This window comes from Vicugna pacos, chromosome 15 (genome assembly GCF_048564905.1).
Source record: "Vicugna pacos chromosome 15, VicPac4, whole genome shotgun sequence".
Taxonomy (NCBI): domain Eukaryota; kingdom Metazoa; phylum Chordata; class Mammalia; order Artiodactyla; family Camelidae; genus Vicugna; species Vicugna pacos.
Genome location: NC_133001.1, coordinates 35,319,793 through 35,342,133, shown reverse-complemented (window position 1 = coordinate 35,342,133; position 22,341 = coordinate 35,319,793). Strand labels below are relative to the sequence as shown.

Below are 22,341 nucleotides of genomic sequence, written 5' to 3'. Positions count from 1 at the left end.
AGTAGAATTTTGATTTGTGATTTATTTAGAAAACACTCATTTTCTTTGCTTTTTAATTTTCAGAGTGGTTTTTGGCCTCTTTTTGAAATTTCTCTTTCTCTTAATGATGCTTTTCACATCTCTGTTGTGTAACCAGTCATCGCGTTCAGCCTCCCATCTAAGCTGTTTGAAACCTTTGGAGAGGAGAAGAAAGGTGAGCACACTGTAGACTCTTGGAGGCCCCATGGAACATCCTACTGAGTAATAGGAACTTCCGGTCTGCCATGGCCTACAGTCATTTCCCATCCACCATGCAAACCCCCTGCTTGTTGGCTGCTTTCCTTCCATATTTATCATCAAAGACGACACGAAAGGAACAAGTGCTTTAAAGATTTTATTTCCCCTGAACACTTTTACTGGTGAAAGAAGAGAAGCCAGTAACTATCAATATCAGACATAATTAAAATGTCTTTAAAGTACTTAATAAAGTTAGCTAGCAAATTCATACCACGTAAAAATAGCCTGCCTTTGTAAAATAAAAACAAAAACCTAATTTTCATAGGCTGTAATACTTTTTTGCTATAGTCTATAAATACATTTTAATCCTGTGTGCTCCCTTAACAGTGAGATAAAAAAGCTATTCCTTCTAGGTTTTAAGGAACCATTTTACCCCTTCTTACTATAAAAAGGTCCTCCAAAAATATTCATATCTTCAGAAATTCTAAGTTAAGGCTATTTTAAAACCTTAATAAAAATTCAAGTTACTTACTTGCATTATCTTTGTTAGCCATGGCATTCATTCCAATGTAATCAAACTTGGATCCCATATTTTCATCCAATAGGTGGCCAAACTGAGGGGGTGGAGGGAGAGGATACATTTATTAGAAAACTTAAAACAATGTACAAGAGCTAACTGCCTAAGACAGCAGGTTAGCCTTACCTCTTCAGCAGATACAAATAGGTTGGAGTCACTGAGGTTTCTTTTCTTTCTTTTTCTCTGTCCTTAAAAAAAAAAAAAGTATAAACCTAGATTATTAAATTGTAAATCCGGTTATTTTGGAAAAAATACAATCTTTCAACATGGTTTTGTTAAAAAATATATATATATGGGTTAAAACACAATTACAGTTATCTTCTAGCATCATTAGGTAGCTGGCATTTAAAGACAGAAATGTAACTTATTTAAGAGTTAGTATATAGTATTATTTAAAAAGTTAATATCCTAATAGAACTGTTCAGATGACAGTAGTGTCTTGCTGCCTTTCAGATTTGACCATCGATCAAGGTTTACCCTGTTTCATAGTATCAGGCAAGATTAAAATTCCAAAGTTGACGTGGATGGATTTTAGAATATTTAAGGTTAAATACAGGGAAGAAACTGATGGAAGGTTTGTTTATTATGTTATAAATGGAATTTTATTTATACTACTCAAAATAAAGTTGTTCTCCTTAAAAAAAAAAACCAAAACTCCCTTGTAATTCTGAATATCTAATGTTTCAAAATAGATAATAGTAAAACATCTATTTTTAATATTTGTTACATTTTAATTTATTACATTTTAACTCACACATTTAAAATTGCATTGTCTAAAAATATATTGACTAGAAATACTGCTTTTATCCATTTTCTTGAAACAACATTATACTCTATTGACATCAATGTCTTTAGTGTTACTAGAATCACTTTAAAAAAACAACTTGACTAAGGAATAAAATTCAGTTGTTTTAAGTGTATAATTCAGTAATTTTTAGTAAATTTACAAAGTTGTTCTACTGTCATCACAATGCAATTTTAGAACATTTTCCATCAACTCTAAAAGATTCCTGCTGCCCCTCTGCAGTTACATGCTCTCTCCTTTGCCTTTTCTGGCTATTTCATATAAATGGAATCATGTGATACGTGATTTTCTGTATCTAGGTGCTTTTACTTAGCATAGCATTCTGGAGGCTCATCTATATTACAGCATTTATCAGTACCTCATTCCATTTTATTGCTGAATAATATGCCACTATATGGGATTTCATTTTTTGCTTCTATATTCATCAGTCAATGGATATTTAGGTGGTTCCTACTTTTTGGCTATTAAGAAAAATGCTTTTAAGAACAACTGTCTACAAGCCTTTGCATGGACAGATGAGGCCTACTTTTGACAACAGTTTCTAGAGCATTTCACTTTAATTTTAATCGAGGTGAAATGTGTATTAAGAACTGTGCATGATGCTATAGTTGAATATTTCATCCCAAGCTAAAATTCCCATTTGTGTATTATCAGGAAGGGTTTTCTGGTTTTCATTCATCCTGTGGGTATGTATCTAAAACTTCCTTTAGCAAGCACCTCTCCTTTACTGCCTTCTTAAAGTTTCCTTAAGGTTTGTTTATTCTTAGGGATAGCCAACATTTGCAAATGTAGGGTGAAATCTCCCCAGGATCAATTAGTAAGTCTCTTACAAATTTCTTTGCCTCTTTTTTAAAAATCAGGTATCTTTTAAAAATCTGCATCCAAAACTACTATCCATTGAGATTTGAGATCCTTTCAGGCTAATGTCTTCTGAAATAGTACTTTATTATTCAAAATAAGGTCAATGAGAGAGCATCTTTTAATATGGCAGGCTCATAAGGACTTAAGACAAAGCAATATTTCTTTTCTAAGAGACTTTGAGGAAAACTCTGCCTTAAGAGCATATGCTACTATTAAAGTGTGACCTTACATCCTCGATGAAGGATGAAATTTTGAAAATAACATGTTATGATGTAAATATGCATCAGCTGAATCAATCTAGTTAAAAGGACTTGATGTCAGCCGTACTTCAAAGGGCTAATACAAATTTTGTAGGCATAAAAGTCTCTCAGGGACTTTTATATATACTTTATATACTTTTACCAATATATAGTTATTATTTTTGATATTTACTGTCAAAAAACATTTTTAATATTTAATTTTAATAAAATATTGTCAAGCATTTTAATTACTTCTAAATTTGCAAGTCTATTTTTATTCATCGGTATTTACAGCTAACCCCCGAACAACACGGGGTTTAGGGGCACCCATCCCCAGTGCAGCTGAAAACAGGCATATGTATTTACAGTCATCCTCAGATTCACCCAACTATGGACCATGTAGTACTGGTCCCATGCAGTTTAAACTTGTTGTTCAAGGGTCAGCTGTATTTGCAGAAACTAAAGAGGCATCAGAAGCAAAGCATTAAAAAGAAAAAAGTAAGCCCGTGCAAATTTATCCACAAATTAAGGGATAAAATATTTATATTATAGTGCTTTCTATGTTTTTATCAAAAACTTTAAAAACTGTCACCTGATACAGTGCCTTTTTTTTTTTAGCACTGCAGAAGTGTGAACATTAAAAGGCATAATCCATTAATATGCTTTAAAAAAAAGTCAAATTCTTTCTGCTAATTTGTTCTATTTTATATATTTTTGAGGTTACAATCATTTTGTCATGGCAGCAAAATGGGAAATCTCATAAAAAAGGAAAATGACGTTAATAAAGAGCATAGGTTTTCAGATGGGTCAAATGGCAAGGGTAAGAGGTGGTTGAAAAGGAAAAAGGCAACAGGTGTCTGGAAAATCCAGGGCTTACATATTACTGAATGGTTTAAACATGAATGAAAAGATGATCTAGATCTATTTAAATAAGAGGAAGGAATTTAGGAAGAGAAAATAATTGAAGGTGTATGTGGGAAACAGCAATCTTCATATATTAAAAATACATAAAACTTATTATCCGTTATAAAAACAAAAATTGTATTAACCAATTCAGAGGAGTTAATTTCCCCAAATGATAATGAACAATAGCTTTCACGTGCATAATGCTTAGATTTAAAAGAGATTAAATTCATTTTCTTACCTTGAAATGACCCAGCAAAGTCAAAATCATTTGCACCTTTTCTCTTGTTTTTCTTACTGTTGACTTTGGAACTGACTTCATCATCAAGTTCTGTTGCCAAAAAACGCTGTTATTAAGCAATTTAAAAACAGCAGAGCTGCTATAGGGCTATAATGATGAATACTGATTAACTTTTAAGAAACTGCTAATTACTATTGCAACATTTTTAAAAGGCAGTGTAACAGCTTAACAGCTATAGTACAGACTTGTTGAGTATAGTATAGGTACTCAACAGGTGCAGTATAATACAGCTGACCTTGATGAAAATAAAAGCCTGAAACTGAAAACTCAACTGCTTAAAAAAAAGAAAGAAAGAAAAAAAAGAAAGGAAAAAAAGAAAGGAAAGGGGAGGGGAGGGAAGGGAAAGGGAAAAGGAAAGGAAAGGAAAGAAAAGAAAAAAGAGCAAAGCAAAGCTTCAGTTTCAAATGAGAGGGAAAAAGGTCCTCTTTCAAGTAATGGCCGATCTGGGTATTTATTTGAATACAGGGTAATGTTAAAAAAGACCAACAACAACAAAACCAAAAAGCAGAACCCTTCAACTGAAAAACTAGCCTATGCTGGGGAAGAAAGAGTTTGTTTCTATCTTCTATTTTAAAATGTTTACCTGGAATGCTCTCGTTTTCATCATCAAGCACATCCATGAATGTTCCTCCATCTTCCTCAATTCCAGTAAATTCCTCATTCATACTTCCTAAGGAGACTTCATCATCATCCAGGTTATCAAGGTCATCATCTTCTGAATCATCATCTTCTGAGTCATCCCTAGCTCCTTTTGCTTTCTTTTTCACGTTGCTGCAGAAAAAGAACAACTTGTAATGTAGAAGAGGACACTGTTTTCTAAAGTATATTTTGGTGAACAGCAGGTTACTAGGCTATTAACAGAATTCAAAAGAGAGGTACGAGCCTCTCCTTTACTTACTGTACTAACGAGCCTTTATTTACTATACTCAGCTCCGAGCCTTTATTTACTATACTAATGAGCATTATAAAAGTCTAAAAAATGAAAGTACTATATCTATTTCCCAAACTTATTTCAATACCTTTCTCCTATACATCACAGAGTCCTGTGCTCATGTTCTACTGTTCTGAGGGACAATAATTTGGGAAATGCTGGGAAAACAGTAAGGAAAAAACAAACAAAAAACCCCCTATTACTGAAGAAAAGTATTTTACCTAGCAAAATCAAGGTCATCCTTTCCAGAGGTGAAACAATTATCATCTTCAAAAGTGTCTGCCAGAGAACAATACACAAATGATGAGATACAGCAAGGAGTAATGTGTCGTATGTCTGAATCAGTTAACACAGTCATGAGCCTGCTGTTCATGAGTGAACACCAAAATGATATACGTCTGACCACCGCTGGTGTGTTTTATTAAACTACATAAACCTATGAATATACTGACCTTAACTAACTGCCTAAACTAAATGGGTTCCAGTTAATTTTAGCTTCTTTCTACAGTTCTTTTATGGGGAGAGGGAAAATATCAAATAAAACAGTATTTAGCAACTACAGTCCTTTTTACTACACTAGAACTACTTATGTGCTTATTTTTTAGTAGGTGTAATTCAATATTTAACAGAGGTGAGCTCAATGTAATTTTTTCTAATTTCCCATGGTTTTTGTTTCAGTCTAAATTCCAATTAAAATATTTCTAGCTCTGTGGATTATATAGATAAAAAAATTACCAATCATCTTTTCAAACTCATCATCATCCACATCTTCTATACTTTCTTCATCTTCATTCCGTTTTTGTTTCTCTTTAACCCTAGCAACTTTTTTATAATACCTAAAATAAAATGCATGTTACATATTTGATAATTTTATTAAAAGGCCCATTTTACTATAATCAAAACACCTATGACCAGTGACACTAACAAGTGTAAAAGCAGTTAATTCCATTGGATATAAATGACTAAAGTTTGTATTTATTATTAAAAAAAAAGTTTTGAATTCAACAAAATAGTTGGAAACTTCTGAAATGTGGAGAATAAATTTCAACGATTTAGGGCGGTTCTTCATAAAAACACCTTAACTCATCTTAATTAAATGGCACAGTAAAAGGCTGTTTTAGCATTAAAACTAATGAAATGATGCAAGTATTCCAATATTATAAACTGTGGCTCTAAATGACCACTAATCACAATACTTATCAGTTAGATTTATTCTTATATTGGGGTACAGTGAAACTTAGCATTTTGCAGATGGGATCATACCCTCAAAATTCTTTACACAAAATGTAAAACAACAACAACAACAAAACAACTGAATTAATCAACAGGTAACAGTTCCTTTACTACTACGAGGCATTAGTAGGAATTCCAGTAGGTTTAGGACTTATCTCCATGGTAGTGCAATGAATTTTGCTAATTCTGTTTAGAGCCATGTTTTGGACGAATTACTCTTGAATTATTTATCATTATATCAGACTGATATAGATTTAAAGCCTGTAAGAAAATTACTATATTAAAAAAAGATTAAATTTCACAAAGTCAAGACACTTAAAATTGATGCTAAATTATTAAAAACAAAGCCCCCAAATTTGCTTTAGTTTCACTTAGATATCTTAATATTAGCAAACTGACATTTCTAAATTCCCCTCACAAAAATAGATATTGACATAACCATTGATCTTTTCAAGATAGGCCTATGTTAAACCATGTACGGAATCTAACAATTTTAAATTTAACAGTTCCCCAAATGAAACCATTAGATGTATTACCTATAGAAAAACACTTCATCCACTGGTATTTGGCTTTCTTCTTTTGCAAGGAACTCCTTACTGTTAACTAGGAGAAGTTAAAAATTTTAATTTATTAAAGTAATCCTTTTTATGTTATTCAAGCTCTTCAGACTAAGTGCAGAATACCTATAATTCTAAAGTCTCAAAATGTAAGGAAGTTGAACACAAGGCATCTTATAGTGTGAAGGACAATCTGGAAAAATCTGTGTAGAGGAAACACAACGTTTGAAACTTTGTGGGCTACAATCTAACTTTGTAGCCATCAGTGCATCACAGTGAAAGAACAGGGTTCTCTCACTGTCCTCCAACTGCATCCAGGATCCAAATTTCAAGAGAAAAACTTAAAAAATTAAAAGAGTTCTTTTAATCATAAATTTAAACTTGTCATTTTCATCTTGGAAAAATGACAGTAACGCCTGCCACTCTGCAAATAGGAAGTAAAGGTAAAGATAGAAGTATCCACAATTTTACTTAATACTGAGGCAAAACTAAGAAAAATAAAAAGGAGCTAAATCTAGTATGTAAAGAAATGTCTGCTCTGAATACAAAGACAGAATCAGATCTACAAGATGGGTACTAAATACCCATAGAAGTAGGTTATCAATTGAGTTTAAAAAAATGCTCTGTGACAAAATCTGTTGTGGGTTTTCTGCCGAGCCCATAGTAGTGAGCTTAACATGGTCTGAACTGTAAAAGGTAATTATATATAGGCTGGAGGGGAGAAGCCAGATAAAGCTATAAAGAATGGCAAAATGTTAATTGTTGAAGATGGGTAATGGTTATGGGTTGAGGGAGGGGGCTCATCATACTACTTATGTATATATTTTGAATATGTTTGAAATTTTTTTAATAAAATAAAAAAAAAAAAACAGCCCAGTCACAATAAGCTTGAAAATGCATACACTCTTCAGAACAGAGATGGATAATTATCTCTGGTGCTTAAGTTTTATTCTGATAAAGAAGAGCAAAGAATAACACAATTTATGTGTTACTAACTTGTACTGTCTTATCAGTTTCAACTGTCCAGGCTTTATACTTACCAGCAAGACTACGAATATCATTCATAAAATGTTTTCTTTTTGGCTGCATCACAACACTGTCTGTGTTTCCTGAAATGTAAAATCATGACAGCGTAATGTAAAACCTAGTTATATGCTCATATTACAGCAGCCTCAATTGAAAAATTCATCAAATAGAAGCATACCTTTGCCTTTATGTGGCTTTGGATTTCGGTATACAAATCGATCCAAGAATCTCATTAGTGTGAAATCCTGTAGTGGGTCCCCTGAATACTCAATATAATTTCCCTGAAAGGTGAGGGGTGGGGAGGGGAGAAGGAATTAAGAACTTAACTCAAATTACATGTATGCATCTAGATGAGAAACAAAAAGAAAAATGTAAGCATCTATTACATTGCTTCGAAGGCACAAACATGGAATAAAAGACCCTTCAAACATCCCTCTCATGCACATTATTCTCTTCTTGAAGAAATTAAACACACTCATACACATTTAAGATGCACTGATGATTTTATGAATGGGCAAATAGTATTAATACTGCAGGTCATCTAACCAGGAAACAAACCCTGAGTGGCAACACAGCAAATGGGAAAAGGGAGGGCAATCTTTCTTTACAACAGCAGAGAATGTTCATGATTCTTTCTGGTGGAGAAAGCACTGTTTGACCAATTATTGATTCTCTAAAACTGGATTACTTACTTTTTGTCTCCTGAATATTTGAGACTTACCTGAAGGATAGTCTTTGCAAAAAGGGCCACAGAGGGATGAAAATGCTCAGACAGCTAAAAAGAAAAATGTGAAATTAGGTGACCTTTTACTATAGCTGTAGATTATTTATGAAAATCCAAAAAATTGAAACTTAACCCAATATATCAGAAAAGTGATTCTTAACAATCAAGGACCTCAACTGTTAGTAGTGAGGTGTATGTATCTTTTTGAATTAATGTTTTTGTTTTTCTTGGATAGATGCCCAGGAGTAGAATTGCTGGGCCATGTGGTGGTTCAATTTTTAGGTTTTTGAGAAACCTCCATATTGTTTTCCATGGTTGCTGCACTAATTTACACTCCCACCAACAGTGTACAAGGGTTTCCTTTTCTCTACATCCTTGCCAACATTTGTTATTTGTGTTCTTTTTGATAATGGCCATTCTGACAGATGTGAGATGATATCTCATTGTGATTTTGACTTGCATTTCCCTGAGACTGGTGATGCTGAGCAACTTTTCATGTTCCTGTTGGCCATCTGCATTTCCTCTTTTGGAAAAATGTCTGTTCAGTTCTGCACATACTATAATTGTGTTGTTTACTTGGTTTTTAACTGAAGTACAGTTGATTTAAAATGTTGTATTAGTTTCTGGTGTACAGCATGGATGGTCTTAGAGGGCATTATGCTAAGTAAAATAAGTCAGACAGAGAAAGACAAATACTATAAGACACCACTTAATGTGGAATCTAACAAAATACAACAAACTAGTGAATATAACAGAAAAGAAACAGACTTACAGATGTAGAGAAGGAACTAGTGGTTACCAGTGGGGAGAGGGAAGGGGGAAGGGACAAGATGGAGTTGGAAGATTAAGAGATACAAACTATCAGGTATGAAATAAGCTACAAGGATGTATTGTACAACATGGGGAATATAGCCAATATTTTATAATAACTATAAATGGAGTATAACCTTTAAACATTGTGAATCACTGTATTGTATACCTGTAACATAATATTGTACATCAACTATACTTCAATTTAAAAAATGATATTGTTAAATAGATACATAAATTTAAAAAATCAAGGACCTCAAGAGCTTTCTTAATTTAAGTAGGATGTATCTATTGATATTTACTTCATTAGATATTACAACAGGAAAATTTTAAACATAGTTCATTTAAAATAGCAATAAACACATTATATATTGATATAAATGTTTCATAAAAATAACTTTTTCAGAACAAATAAATTTGAGTGAGAAGAGTGGCATTATTTCACAGTTTTGCAAATCTGTTTAATGTCTGGTTTAACAGAAGACAGTGGATTCTCATATCTGCTTCTGTATTCCATGTTATTTTAGTTGAAGTATATGGAGAAAATCTGGCCTCACACAGATACATAGTTGGAAAAAAAGAGGATTAACCAATAGTCTTTCACATAAATGTGGAGTTTTTTTCTTTGCTACTATATTGAAATTGAAGATTAGCTGCAATATGGAATCTGAAACCCCATCAATCAGCTTTTGGTACTTGCTACTTAAAATTGACTGGTCTACAGTGAATGGATCTTTTATCCATGCCTGACTCTGTAACACTGTGCGTCGGTCATTTGGAAAATACTGACTCAGTGAGTTATGCAAATCTTCCAAATGTTAGTCACATTTCATTCAACATCACAAAAATCACACTGTTAGTATCACCACTGATTTTCATCAGAAAAGTTTTTATCTACTGAGAAACTGTTAAGTTCAAGATGGTGGTTATAGGAGTTCTAAAATTTTAATCTGTGCTTAAAAGCTTGAATTTTATCATTGACAACAAACACTGTCAGCTGTTTTGTTTGAAGCAAAAGGTTCACTTCATTCATTTTCAAGAAAAAATCTCCCAAATACCCAAGTCTGAATCACCAGTCTGTCAGCCAGCCTTTCACGAAAAAAGCAGCTAGCGGCGTTTCCGACAACTCCCCAGGCACTTTCCCGAGACATCACACAACCCTCATACTTAGGTCTGCAGCAAAGTGCCTTATGTGTTCTTGTTATATATGCACACAGAATAGTAAAAAGAAATGTATGTATTTTGGGGTCAAGATAATAAAATCAACAATTTTTTTTCCTGCTTCATCACTCTTAGTGATACTTGATTTTTTTGTTCCCTACAAGTATGTGGCAATGAAGAATTTAATGACCATGAGTGCAGCCTGGTTCTACTGTTTTATTTGTGCTAAAGAATCAGCAGTTTTATCCATCATTTCTTTACTATCAGTGCCACTGTCAACAGTGACAAAGGCAAAGAATGTCTTGGTATCACTATGAAAGTAGCTATGACCTATCAGACTTGCTAACAAGTCTGTATAGGAAGTCACTTACTTGCTTTCCCAAAAGAATCATAGAAAGGTTATTATAAATACGAATACCTCTTATGTGTTTAAAAAGTAACTTTGCTTGGAAAAAGTTCTGTCATCACAAAACTTTTCAGACATACCTAATACATAAAGCAAAACTTATCCCTATATAGAGCCATTATATGCAATAATCTACTTAGAAAAAGCAAAATTTGTTTCTAGCCATGTATTAACATCCTTATTTTGCATGCACATTATTTAAGATTTTCTACATGTGAATGGAGAAACAGATAAATTCAATGTTTATCAGAGGCAACAGAAATATGGGTTATAAGGTATTACAGCCAAGTGACAAACTTCAAATTGCTTCCTTATGCCAATTAATGTCTAAATAAATAAACTCCTATATTTATCATTCACACACAAAAAAAGAAAACTTGAAGGTGTTAAATCCATGGGGACAAAATACAGCACAGATGAATTAAGAGACAATTTGAAATTATTTTACCTTTTTGAGTTCCCAAAGACTTGTATTTTCAGCTCCACAGAACAAAGGGTTTCTACTGAATGGATCATATGTGTTTAACTGTTTGCCACCTGAGAACAAAAAAATAAAATAGTATTTCTCAAATGTTTTATTCCTAGACCAAGAGGTCACTAAAACCACCAAAACTACTGATGTCAATTACACCTATAATTTTCAATACTCTTAGTTAGCCAGGTATCCTACCTAGATCAAAAACTCCAAGCCTTGTCAAGAATTTATCATGGTACCCAAGCTAGTATTTGCTATTGAATAAACCAGGCAGCATGTTTATTCCAACTACTAAAAGCTCCCCTTCAGATTTTATTCCCTTTTCAAATAGCAACAAAAGGCACCCATTTCTTGGTCAATTAGGTCATAAGTGGTAACATGGCAAATAACCTGAGGATGAAACAGGCCTAAATTCTTTTGGAACTTTAGAGTGCACTGAATATTTATCATTAAATTATGCCCAGAAATAAGTCTCACTTGAACAGGTTTATAATATCTTTTTCATGTTTTCAGCAACCCTCTGGATTAAAAAATTAAAGCAAGAAAAGTTGAGCACATAACAGGAACTGTCTCCTTCACAATGCACCTGCTCATCATCTCTCTAAAGGATTATACTCGGGTTGGCCTTCAGGGCAACTGATGGATTCTTTTAAAAGCTTTCCTGATGGCTGCCATACTCCTCTTTTATACTTCACAAGCAAACTGAAGTTTGGAGAGAGAAAATCATCTGATCAAGAGTCCCACAACAAGCTGGAAGAAATAGGCACATTTCTTGATCCTCAAGGCTAGTGTGCTTTTCTTTACAGCCTCAAATGAAGAGGCTGTACTTCTAAGATTTCTTTTGGCTCTAATATTCTGTTACGAGACTTAATTCAATTTGTGTATGTGGATGGAAAACCTAAAGCTTCTACTTCACAGAAAGTTTTCAATCCTAAAACACTACTTTGAGGAACTATAGAGGGTAAATATGAGGCTCAAACAAAATAACTACAAGTTCCACACAATTCACAATATGTAACCAGATACTTTTTGTTTAGAAATCAAACTTTAGTGTACATACATTTGTTGTTTTCATGTATGTTTCATGTAGGAGGGTTTTACATGTACAGATAAAAGCCAAGAAACTAAAACTGGTTCAAAGGTGTAAACTTATTAAATCCATACCTGAAGAAAAAGAGATCTGTTGTGCATCGAACATGTCCAGTTTTCTCACTAAATCTTCACAGTTCCAAAAAGATCTACTTTAATTTCTAAGATTTATTTAAAAATATGTATTTATTATCTGTAGTACTGTTAATGAACAAATGATTCATTATATTAAAAATTTACTTCTAAGTTCCTATATATATCTGGTTATGAGAACTCCCATTTAAAGGAAAGCAATATTGAGGACTTCTAAAATGGTATATTTACTTCTATTAAGATCAAAGGGGAATCCAATTCCTCTGTTTAAAGATTCAAGAGAATCATTTAATATTTAAGAAACTCACCTTTCAAATTATCAAAGTGCACCCAAGAAGCAGATTTTAACTTTTTGGTTTCCACATGACTTTCAGACACAGTTTCTTCCATCTCAACTTTTTTCACAGTATCTGTTTCTGTTTCTTTATCTGCATCAGTGAATTTTTCTATTTCTTCATCATCTTTTATGTCAGTAAAATTTTCTTCATCATCAGACTCCTAAAAAAATGGTTTAATGAATCTGGGTTAATCAACTGGAAGTCTATATTCAATTACATGAGATAGTTCTGAAGAAGATTCGCTTATTGCAACTCTGATGAAACGTGAAAGTTCCATCAATGAAATTTAGAATGAGACCATATTCTTATTTTTAAATGTAATAAATTTTAAACGTAATAAAAAAGTTTTGAGCCAAGAATACCTGAGACATTCAAAACATTCAGCCCTCAGGTAAATCTCTGACTTGTTATAAATAACTCTATCAGGCAGGTGCTATTATGTCCACTTCACAACTGAGGAGACAGGTAGGAGACCCACTAGCTCTACAAATGTCTACAACTATTTCATATAATCAGTTTAGGGTAGTTTATTACAAGTAAAGTGGTCAAGCAACCTGCCCACCTAGTAAACTGTACACCTGGGACTAAAATCCAGGTCCGTCTGCTTCCAGGACTCATACTACATGCTCCAGAGAACTAAGTAAGTTATTGTCACTGAAGCAAAGAAGGAAAATACCAAATATATTTCAGAACCCACTCGATTTAAAAAGCAGCTATAAAATATACCGGATGATCATCTAGTTGACTTCTTAAACCTGGTTTTGCTTTAAGGATCTCAGACACAAGATATAAAGCTCCACATATGAACGGTGGCATCTGTTCACAAGTAACTTGAAGTAACCTCTTCACAAAAGCCTTCACCCTCCGCAATACGATGTCCGCTTTCAGAGATTTGTAGACAAGGTTAAGAAACATGGCTTGCTTAGAACACATCATCAAGCCTGGATCCAGCATCTTCCTGCAAAACAGAAAAAAGACCACATGTTTATTCATAAAACACCCCCATAACTAGCAGTCACATATTAGAGTCAACTACTAACTTAATCTTAGTTAGAGATAACCTTCCTGCTTATTTTAGAAGAGACCATTTCTTTTTTTTTAACATTTTTTTTACTGAGTTTAGTCATTTACAATGTTGTGTCAAATTCCAGTGTAGAGCACAATTTTTCAGTTATACACGAACATATACATATTCACTGTCACATTTTTTTTTGCTGTGAGCTACCATAAGATCTTGTATATATATTTCCCTGTGCTATACACAAGAGACCATTTCTGCCCTAAGACGTAAAATGGAAGTCAATGATCAGAATAGAAGGAATGATGATAATATCAGGGGAAAAATCCACAGGATCAAGAGACCTTTTTTTGTGGTTTCTTTTCTCTTTCCCAAGTGGTTTTCCATTCTCCAGACCAACAGAGCACAGCCCTAACAGTGTAGTTTTCATATAGATACAGAACTGTGCGTGAAAGGCTAATCCAAAGCCAAACAATGAAAACTGACCTGTGTAAGCAGTGGACTAGATCAGGTTCTTGTCCTTGCATCACTCCCTACTATCTGGTGACCAGAGGCTGCCTCCACATGGTTCTGGTGAAGCATACACGTGGAGTAGGAAACTGAATTGTGAGGACTTCAGAGACTCTCCAGCTCAATGTAAAACTGTATGACTGTATCCTTCCCATACATACTTTTCCCTCTGCCCAGAATGCTCTTCTCCAGCTGTCTGCATGTGCACAGGTTCCTCCGTTATCTCCTTTCTCAGTCCCCCATATTTATGTTCATTATAGTTTAACTCATTCTTCTGCCATTCTCTCCTCCCCCTCTCACCCCTAGAGTCCAATGGAACAGGGACCTGTGTCTGTGTTATTCACTGTTACAAAGCTGGTGCGTGGCACTTAATAAGTACTCAATATTTGCTGAATAATAAGTGATTCACTTCATGGGAAGTGGTTGTACAGTATCTCTAGTGATTGCAGACAGCTCACTAACTCTGGACAACTCATTTTTTGCCAGAAAATACCTTCTTTACCCATAGTTGAAATCTGTTCCTGTGTAATTTCCAACCATTAATTCTACTACTGCCTTCTGGAGCAACACAAGATTACCTAAATACAAACAACAAAAGCAAAAATAAACAAGTGGGACTAGATCAAACTAAAAAGCTTCTGCACAACAAAGGAAACAGTCAAAATGAAAAGCCAACCTATAAACAAAATTATCTGCAAACCATGTATCTGATAAAAGGTTAATATAAAAAATATATAAGGAACTCCATACAATTCAATAGCAAAAAATTCCAAATAATTCAATTAAAAAATAGACAGAGGACCTGAATAGACAATTCTCCCAAAGAAGACATACAAATGGCCAAAAGGTACATGAAAAGATGCTCAATACCACTAATCATCAGGGAAATGCAGATCAAAACTACACTGAGATATCAACCACACATGTTAGGATGACTATTACCAAAAGGCAAGCGATAACTAACACTGACAAGGATGTGGAGAAAGTGGAACCCTCGTACACTGTTGGTATGAATATAAGTTGGTACAGCCACTGTGTAAAACACTATGGTGATTCCTCAACAAATTAAAAACAGAACTACCATATGATCCAGCAATTCCACTTCTGGGCATATATCCAAAGGAAATCTGCACGCTCGTGTTCTCGGCATTACTCACAACAGCCAAAGTACAGAAACAACCTATGTGTCTGTCAATAAGATGACTGGATAAAGAAAATATGGCATAAACACACAACAGATTATTATTCAGTCATGAGAAAGAAGGAAATCCTACTTGTGACATGCATGAACCCGGAGGACATTGTGCTTAGTGAAGGAAGTCAGACAGAGAAAGACAACTACTCTATGATTTCACATATACGTGGAATTGAAAAAAATCAAATTCATAGAAACAGAGAACAGACTGGTAGTTGTCAGGGGTTGGGGTGGAAGAAATGAGATGCTGGTCAAAGGTGCAAACTTTCAATTATAAGATGAGTAAGTTCTGAGAGGATCTACCGTACAGCATGATGAATATACTTAATACTGTTACTGTATACTTGAAATTTGCTAAGAACAGATCTTAAGCATTGTCACCAAGAAAATATGTTAATTAACTTGATTATGGTAATTACCACAATGTATACACGGATCAAATCTTTGTTATATACTTTAAATATATATAATTTTATCAAAATAACCTAATTATACTTCTACATGACAGCCTTTCAAATACCAACCCTATACTATAGCTAATTATGTGTCCTTCTCTCCCCTCAAGGGTCTCCTCTGCTGACTGCTGAACTATTATCTCCTATGATAATTTTAAAATTCTCTCTCTATCGTGCTTGCTGAATCCCAGGGATGTTCCAGATGGTCTAGAACCCCAGACATCAGGACACCCAGAATTAACAAATCCTCCAGATATGCTGATGTGGAATTATTACTTTTGTTCTAAGCACTTTTATTACTTTTTTTTCACTAACACTAGAAATGAAAATATTTAACCTTGTGAGGCATTTTCATATTGCTCTTCATATCCAGGTTTCTCCATTTGTCAGTTCCATAACTCTCGTACCTACTGGTGATATTTTGAAATAATCTATATTATTCAATCTTTGACATCTCACTTTCTCTCCTCCCATTTACATTTTTCAACATTTTCATCCATTCTGCAACTTATTTTTAATCATAAGCTCCATTACATGTCAATAGAAGCATTGGAGAATTTAGACGGGTGTCTCCACCATTTGACAGAGAACATGTTCCTGAAGCTTTTGATAAATCACGTTTTTGTAAACTGAATCATTTCTTCATTTCTTTTATCCCTCAATTTTACTTAAAGGATTCTTAATAAAACCAAGAGAAAATAAATACTTTAAGAAGCCTTAAAAGCCCTTTGAGGAAATTCATCTGTGAGAGTGCTTGGCAAGCAATAATTTAAAGAATTTAGGAATGTACTCCTCAGAGATGTTAGACTATTGTTTTAAACACTGAGATGTTAAATAGATATTAGAAAAACGTGTTTTCCAATAGTTTCCAAGCATTTCCTAAGAAGTAGAAATTCTATTACCCTCAAAAGTTACAAAAAACCCCAAACATCGAGGCCCCTACATTTTCAGTCTCAGAAGTCTTCCCAAACTAAAAACATTTAAGTATTTATTACTTTAAAAGATTATAGACTCTTAAGACTTATGGGAAGACCTCTGAGATTCTTTTTTAGTGTACCAGCGCAATCAGTGCCATGAAACACCATCAATTCCAAGCTAGTATAGATCTGGATTTGCCACCTAACTTGGCCTCATAATGTCTGTGTGAACTCGCACAAATTATGTACCTCAGAGACTGGAGAGCTGTTAAGAGGATTAAACTAAGCAGGAGGGTATAGCTCAAAGTGGTAGAGCACATGCTTAGTATGTATGAGATCTTGAGTTCAATCCCCAGTACCTCCTCTAAAAAAAAGTAAGTAAATAAATAAACCTAAATACTGCCCTCCCCCTCCAAAAACAAAACAAACAACAACAAAAAAGAGGATTAAACTGAAAAAGTGTGAGGATAAGGACAAGAAGTCATAATAATAATAATAATAATAATAATAATAATAATAATAATAATAATAATAATGGCAGCACTTACAGAGCACTTAGTGTGTGTTGGGCGTTGTTAAATACACACCACATGTGAAGATTACATGGGTTTACATATACATTAACTCATTAACCTTATTAAATTCCCAGTTCTGTCATTTTCTAGCTATGTAATTGTGGGGAAATTTCATCATCTTCATAATAACACTACGGGATAGGTGCTTGCCTCTCCATTTTATAGGCAAATAAAAGCACAGTAAAATGGGATCAACCATGTTTACCAATGGGGTTTTAATGAGGATTAAGTAATCTACCCAAAGTTAAGACAGCAAACTAATGGCTGGGACCCAAAACCAGGCAATGTGGCTCAAGTCTAAGATATTAACCACTATACATTACGTTTTTCAAGAGATATATGTACGTAAAATTACAAAGATGAATTAGAAGGCAATATATAGCTTGCTGGTGTACTTGAACAGTTCCAAACTGTACTTAAATACACTTCGTTCAAAGTATCAGCCCTCAATGGGTGCACTGCAGGATAGCTGCAAAATTCAGTGGACAAAGCCTTAATCATAATATTTTTTTAAAAATTCCCAAATTGTAACCCCCAACCCTCCTATCCAAAAGCTTTCTTTTTTTTTAATATATAAACTTTTTTTTATTGAGTTACAGTCATTATACAATGTTGTGTCAAAAAGCTTTCTTATTTACCATGTGTCTTCCCCAATATGCACGGAAGTGCCTCTAGAGGTGGGAATTTTGTTCACTGTGCTATGTCCTGAGTCCTGGAACAGTGCCCAGCACATACTTGGCACTCAAAAAATTCTTGTTGAATGAATGACTAAATGGCTGTATGAAGGACAGGAGGGAAAAAATACAGGACTGAGGATGGGGCCTACTCAAAACAAAAAAATAATAAACAACATATTCAAAGCACATAATTTAGCTGTCCAACAGGGAAACAAAGACTAAGTCACCCACAGTTGGTGAGTAGTAGCAAGTCGCCGAGGAGGCCCTAGAACCCCACTTCCTAAGTCTTTCTCTTGCCCCACAAAGGGGCACAGCATTGTATTAGACCACGCTATTTCTCACTCACATACTGGAATGGTAGGTACTTACCGATACAATGCTGCATAGTATCGATTTGATATCGTCTGCTGAGAATTCATCACTTGGAAAAGCAACATTAAAGCCTGCACACTGGTATTAAAATTCACAACATGCAGCACTCTAAACAGTGTGTCAACCTGCTCCCTCACTTTGTCGTCACCAGTCTGAGAATAAGGGTATGCCCTATTCACTCCTGTCAAAAGGGCACTGAGCATTTTTGATTCAATATCTTTTTTCTTGATACAAGTCCGAAAAAAACAAAAATAAAGAGTTATTAATTTGTTAGCCAGTTCACTTTCTTCATGGGAGAGGGCCATTTGATTTAAAAAGCAAATTGCGTAATACTGGGCTTTGGAGCTGATGTTTGAGCGGAAGAGCAGCCTTTCTACTTCACCACACACAACTCCTTTCATATTGGGATGTCTGCAAAGTAATGTCTCTAACAGATGGGATGCTTTGGTGGCTATTCTGTTCTGAGGATCTCCCAGTTTATTCACCACCTGCACAAGAAGGGCCTTTTCCTCCTCAGGTTTGTTACAAAGCAGCTCATGAGCCACTATAAGGGCTCGTGTTTTTGTGGTTACTAATGAATCATGACTTAAAGTTTCTAAGACCTGCACAAATTCAGCCACTAAGTGTTTCAGCTGGTGTTCAAAATACCATAATATCAGCCTTCTGTCCCTTGAGTCCCTGTTGCCACTGGACAACTGTTCTAGTTTGTTGAAAGGATGCTGGCTGAAAATTCGTAGTTTTCGACTGTCTGGCAAAAGGTCTGTAATGAGTAACTCTTTGAAAGTATCCAAAGCCATGAGGCACTGCTGTTTGCTGCCCTTCTTTTTAACGAGGTTCAAGAGAGTTTCTACAAACTGCAGTGTGTGAACAGCATCATCCTGAATAAGAAGAATCATGGCTGCCATCCTGTCACCAAGTGTCCCCGATGTCACAATTGCCTTCATCCAGGTAGAAGAGGCTCCCTTTTGATTATTCGTCTTATTTTTGAATAAACTGATTTCATGCTCATACAACTTCTGGGCCAAGGTTTTGTACTTAGACACAACATCCTTAGGCTGGGGTTCCAAAGAATATTCACTGCTGTACTCCAGATCATACCATTTGCCTCCAGACTTAAGTAACAATGTCTGTCTCTCAAAAAATTCAAAGATATCCTGTTGTTTATCTCTCTTTACCTTTGGTATGGCACTGTTGTTCTCAGCAGGATGTCGTTCCGTTCTCTTCTTATTTTTCACCTTACTTTCATTTTCTGCTACATTTTGCTTTTTATTATTTACTTTAGGAATTCTTGCTTCGTTTTTGCTTGCATCTTCCTTTTTAGCTGGTTTTTCTTCTTCAGTTGAGAAAGCTTTTGCATACTTGGCCAAGCTGAGATTCTGAATAAATGCCTCCAATTCACCTTGCTGAAGATCATCAATTGCTCCTTTTTTGCCTCCATCTACCACTTCCTCATTCTCATCCAAAGCAGCCAGCATAAGGTAATCTTGCTGCATAAAAACATAAGAAAGTTAAAAATAAATTACAAATCCAACAGTTTAGTTAAAACTTCAAAAGTTAAGCTGATATCTACATCCCTGAAGTCAATTAATTTGAGTTATCATGGTATTGCCTGGGCTCCCACCTACACTCACAACACTGGATGGATCAAAAATTTAAATGAGAAAAATAAAACAAAACAAAAAACAGAAGAAAGCACAGCATGATTAAAAAAAAAATTCTAGAGTAGGCAAAAATCTTTCCAAATTTGACAGAAAACTCAGGGTCCATAAAGGAAAGAATGAATAAATTTATCACTCTCTCTCAAAATATATACAAAAATCAAAAGACAAATAATAAACTGGAAAAACAAACTGGCAACTCATATCAAAGTAATTGGGCTCAATTTAATATAAAAGTTCTCACACATCAGTTAAGGAAATGACAACCCAACAGAGATATGCAAGGGATATATATACACATATGGTTCACAGAAGGAAAAAAAAAGCGGCTCTTTAAAAATATGAAAAGACGCTCAACCTCACTGACATTTAAGGAAGTCCAAATTAGGGAGAGGGTGTAGCTCAGTGGTAGAACGTGTGCTTAGAGGTCCTGGGTTCAATCCTCAGTACTTCCATTAAAATATATAAATAAATAAACCTAATCACCTCCCCTCTATCCCCCCCAAAAAAGGTCCACATTAAAATCACAATGATACGTTCATTTTTTAATCTGTCAGATGAGCAAAGATAAATTTAAGACAGGTGGTGTTGGGAGAGGGTGAAGAAAGGCACTTTCCTACATGGCTGATGTAAGTATAAACTGGCACATCCTCTATGGAGGGCAATTTGCCAACTAAAAACAAAATACAAGACACACATCCTTTCACCTAGCCATTCCATTTCTACAAATTTAGGTTATACACACACTTACAAATGTGGAAAAAGATATATATTCAAGGTATTTACTGAAGCATCATTTAAAATAGCAAAGATTGACAACTTAAATATCCACAATAAATGCTGGTTAGATAAATTAAGACAGATAATGATTTATGCAGGCATAAAACCAATGACAGTCTATATACTTATATGGATGGATCGCTAAAACAGTAAGGAAAAAAAAGACCTAAAATATTGTTTAAAAAATATTATAGACATAGTACTGTACCTTTTGTGTAAAAAGTAACAAACGCAGGTGTGTGTATTTGCTTGGAATATATAAAAGACATAAAAATGACTTTCTCGGAAGGGAAACTGCATGGAGATTAAAGTGGCAAAAAAGAATTTTCATCAGGTACCCCCTCCTTCAAAAAAAAAAGCCTTTTTGTAACATGTACATATACTACCTACTCAAAAATTACATACTACCCAAGTACAGAGCAAATTGTGAATATGTCTCTGTAAATTGCATTTCTCTTCCCTCTATTCGCTCATCCCACCCCGCCCAGTTTTTATAAAATATTTAATAAAAAGCCAAATTCTATCACATACTTGCTCCAAATCTACAGTTTCCGATCAAATTCAGAGCATAAGTCCACCCTCTTACCTCTCTGACCTTTCTCACTGTCCTCCTCGCACCTCACTCTGCCTCAGCTGTACTTACTTTTCTGTTGTTTACGGAACAGAACAAATAAGGCTCATTCCTTTCTTTCCTTCAGTTTTCTGCCCAAACACATCAGTGCTGCGTTCTCCGATCACCTTGTTTAAAACTGTTAACACCCTCCCCTACTCATCATCCTCTTTCCTTGTTTTATTTTTCTCCATAGCTGTAGTCAGCGACTAACATACTATGTATTCCAAAGTTTGGTTATTGTTTCTCTCCCTTAATCAGGATGTAAAATCCAAGAGCGCAGAGAGCTTAATGAGCGTGTATCTGAGAACAGAAGTTAAAATTCCAACACCACTGGAGTTCCAAACATTGACGCCAAGAGGTCAAGACCAAAAAGTCAGTCCTCTCTGACTTGACGGAGTGCCAGGTATACTACGTCAATAAAATGAGATCACCTACATCATAAGAAAGAACAAAGCACAAAAATGTTCAATTCTAAACGACTTTCTCTTGCAAAGAGCAACGGGAAAGAAGTGCGGGAAGCGCACAGAACACATTTCAAAGCTGGGCTCTGGGTCCATGACGCCCTCCCACTCCGCAGCGCCGGGGCTGCGGAGTCATTTGCACGCCACTCGCGTGACCACTCCACGCGCCTCTGTCCTGCTCCAGGAGTCCCAGGCCATTACCTTGGTGCCTCCGAGCCGTAACACTTCTTCCAGGGAAAACTCATCCTCCGTTTCATCGTTATCGTCCTCATCGTTCTCATCCGGATCTTCTACCGCCTCCTCCGGTCGCCGGGGATGCTTGGCATGGAACTCCAAAGGTTTCTTGGCGGCCGCCATAGCAAGGA

General features: G+C 35.0%; 2 protein-coding genes across 7 annotated transcripts in view; one reads left to right on the top strand and one right to left on the bottom strand.

The window, feature by feature from the left end:
• Window positions 1–12,402, top strand: part of CEBPZOS (CEBPZ opposite strand) — a 50,090-nt gene extending 37,688 nt beyond the window's left edge. For 3 of the 5 annotated variants that reach the window (XM_031684982.2, XM_015248946.3, XM_015248942.3), the window contains 2 exons: window positions 137–193; window positions 1,247–3,120. The gene's annotated coding sequence lies outside the window, so the exon portion shown is untranslated. Of the gene's footprint in view, window positions 1–136; window positions 194–1,246; window positions 3,124–11,738 lie in introns of those variants that run through there. The other 2 variants (XM_015248943.3, XM_072937921.1) reach the window with 2 other exon arrangements.
• CEBPZ (CCAAT enhancer binding protein zeta) lies at window positions 3–22,333 on the bottom strand. 2 transcript variants are annotated; one of them, XM_006215541.4, is made up of 16 exons: window positions 22,178–22,333; window positions 18,462–19,951; window positions 13,472–13,703; window positions 12,716–12,905; window positions 11,199–11,287; window positions 8,371–8,424; window positions 7,828–7,930; window positions 7,664–7,732; window positions 6,603–6,669; window positions 5,569–5,669; window positions 5,055–5,112; window positions 4,486–4,673; window positions 3,843–3,932; window positions 920–981; window positions 749–830; window positions 3–173 (listed from the first exon to the last, which is right to left on the bottom strand). In XM_006215541.4, the coding sequence occupies exons 1-16, from the start codon at window positions 22,331–22,333 to the stop codon at window positions 37–39; spliced, it is 3,168 nt and encodes a 1,055-aa protein (XP_006215603.2). In that variant the 3' UTR covers window positions 3–36. The 2 variants fall into 2 exon arrangements, with proteins under 2 accessions (XP_006215603.2, XP_072794013.1); XM_072937912.1 differs by lacking the exon at window positions 22,178–22,333 and adding an exon at window positions 21,546–21,835.
• Window positions 22,334–22,341: the final 8 nt, after the last annotated feature.

What these genes read in the sequence shown, in the direction of transcription:
- CEBPZ (XM_006215541.4), bottom strand. Translation starts at nt 22,333, where the DNA reads ATGGCGGCCGCCAAGAAACCTTTGGAGTTCCATGCCAAGCATCCCCGG. An exon ending in TGAAAACGAGAGCATTCCAG is followed by an intron (nt 3,933 to 4,485) that starts GTAAACATTTTA and finishes TTTTGGCAACAG; the next exon opens with AACTTGATGATGAAGTCAGT. An exon ending in CTTTGCTGGGTCATTTCAAG is followed by an intron (nt 982 to 3,842) that starts GTAAGAAAATGA and finishes TTTTTTTTTAAG; the next exon opens with GACAGAGAAAAAGAAAGAAA.